Genomic DNA, 1398 nt, shown 5'->3' with positions numbered 1-1398 from the left:
AAAAAACCCTTGTGTGAAAGAATGTCAAACGTAGACCACAAAAAAAGCTCAATCCAAAACGAAAAGAAATGATTGGTCAGCAGACAGCAACTATCAGATAACCAAATGGAGATCTATCGATATCGAAAAATAAATCAAGTTGGGATCAATGTGGACGGTGAGCAATGTTCCAGCTTAGGCTAAAACAACGAAAACATTTTAATTAACTTTCTCTCTTAGGCATGATTTTTCAAACCTTCGGAGTCTTTTCAAACCTTCTACAGTATTCCAGCGGTATCACAATAAATGATTTTTTAGGAGTTTTACATAAATTAAAAAAAATATTGAATGTTTAGTTATAAATGTATTTTTTATTTATAAAAATATATTTTCATAACTATCAATTAATAGTAATTCATCAAAATTTAAATTCTCAATTAATGATTTTTGAAAATTACAATTTCTTAGCACTAATTAGTAAAAATTTACAGAAAATCAATTCTTGTGATACAAATTTTTTTTCTAGAAAATCATCTATACAGAGGGAGTACATTCTAATAAGAACAACATTACTTTTAATGCATAATCAACGGAGACAAGCAAGTCTATTACTCAAAAGATCACGTTTTTGAAAATTACTGATGTATTTTCTTATGTATTTCTTAATAAATAGATAGTAACATCATGGTTCCCAGCAAAGTAGATAGTATATAACTTTACGACACTTTGTTGTTTTAATTTATTTTGTAAGATAGTAGAGCAGTCGACAAAGCCAAATCTGGACCGCATATATATAGTCGTACAGATTTGAGTGTTAAGCTCATACCTTTTAAGGGAAGTCTTCTTTTTGGTTTCAGCTGGGTTCCAGTTTCATTTCTATAAGAAGATATCTCTTAGACATCTCGTCTCTATTAATTCTCTGTTTATGCGTTTTAATCCAAGTTCATAAGAACAGAACAGAAACAGAGCAAGAAACTAAAAAAAAAAACAGAGTTTAAGACAGAGAAGTCTCTCATGGATGTATATACTTTCAATGTTTCTTTATCTCTGTGTAAAGATGTTGCCGGAATCGCAGGTAATCTATATATATTTTCACTGCTTTTTTTTTTCTTTTTTTTTGGGGAATATTCAATTTAAAAAAAAATTATATATAAAATATGTATGTAGATCTGGCGTAGGTTCCATTCCATGAGTATCCCCAATTCAGTAGCTATGTTTAGCCATTTTTGGTCTGCTCCTTTCTACTTCTAGGCACTGAAACAACGTTAATAAGTAACAAAATGTTGTCTCTGATCAATTTTCTCGGTGAATTCAAGAACTGTGATTCTGTAGAAACAGAACTGATGCAATTTATAACCAAGGATATAAACTTTTCCTATCTACCTAACATTGATACCAACCAAAAAAAAAAAAAAAAAA

At 29.7% G+C, this 1398-nt stretch overlaps 1 protein-coding gene across 1 annotated transcript in view; it reads left to right on the top strand.

The window, feature by feature from the left end:
* The window catches only part of LOC104765289 (bidirectional sugar transporter SWEET2-like), a gene marked incomplete in the record, with an annotated part of 3237 nt that continues 2328 nt past the window's right edge, over positions 490-1398 (top strand). Inside the window, 1 exon segment of the mRNA XM_010488978.2 lies at positions 490-1054. Within this exon segment, the coding sequence (XP_010487280.1) occupies positions 994-1054 (61 nt within the window).

Source organism: Camelina sativa, chromosome 19 (genome assembly GCF_000633955.1).
Source record: "Camelina sativa cultivar DH55 chromosome 19, Cs, whole genome shotgun sequence".
NCBI classification, from domain to species: Eukaryota; Viridiplantae; Streptophyta; class Magnoliopsida; order Brassicales; family Brassicaceae; genus Camelina; species Camelina sativa.
Note: the sequence above shows the minus strand (reverse complement) of the source record. Positions and strands in the feature narration are given on the sequence as shown.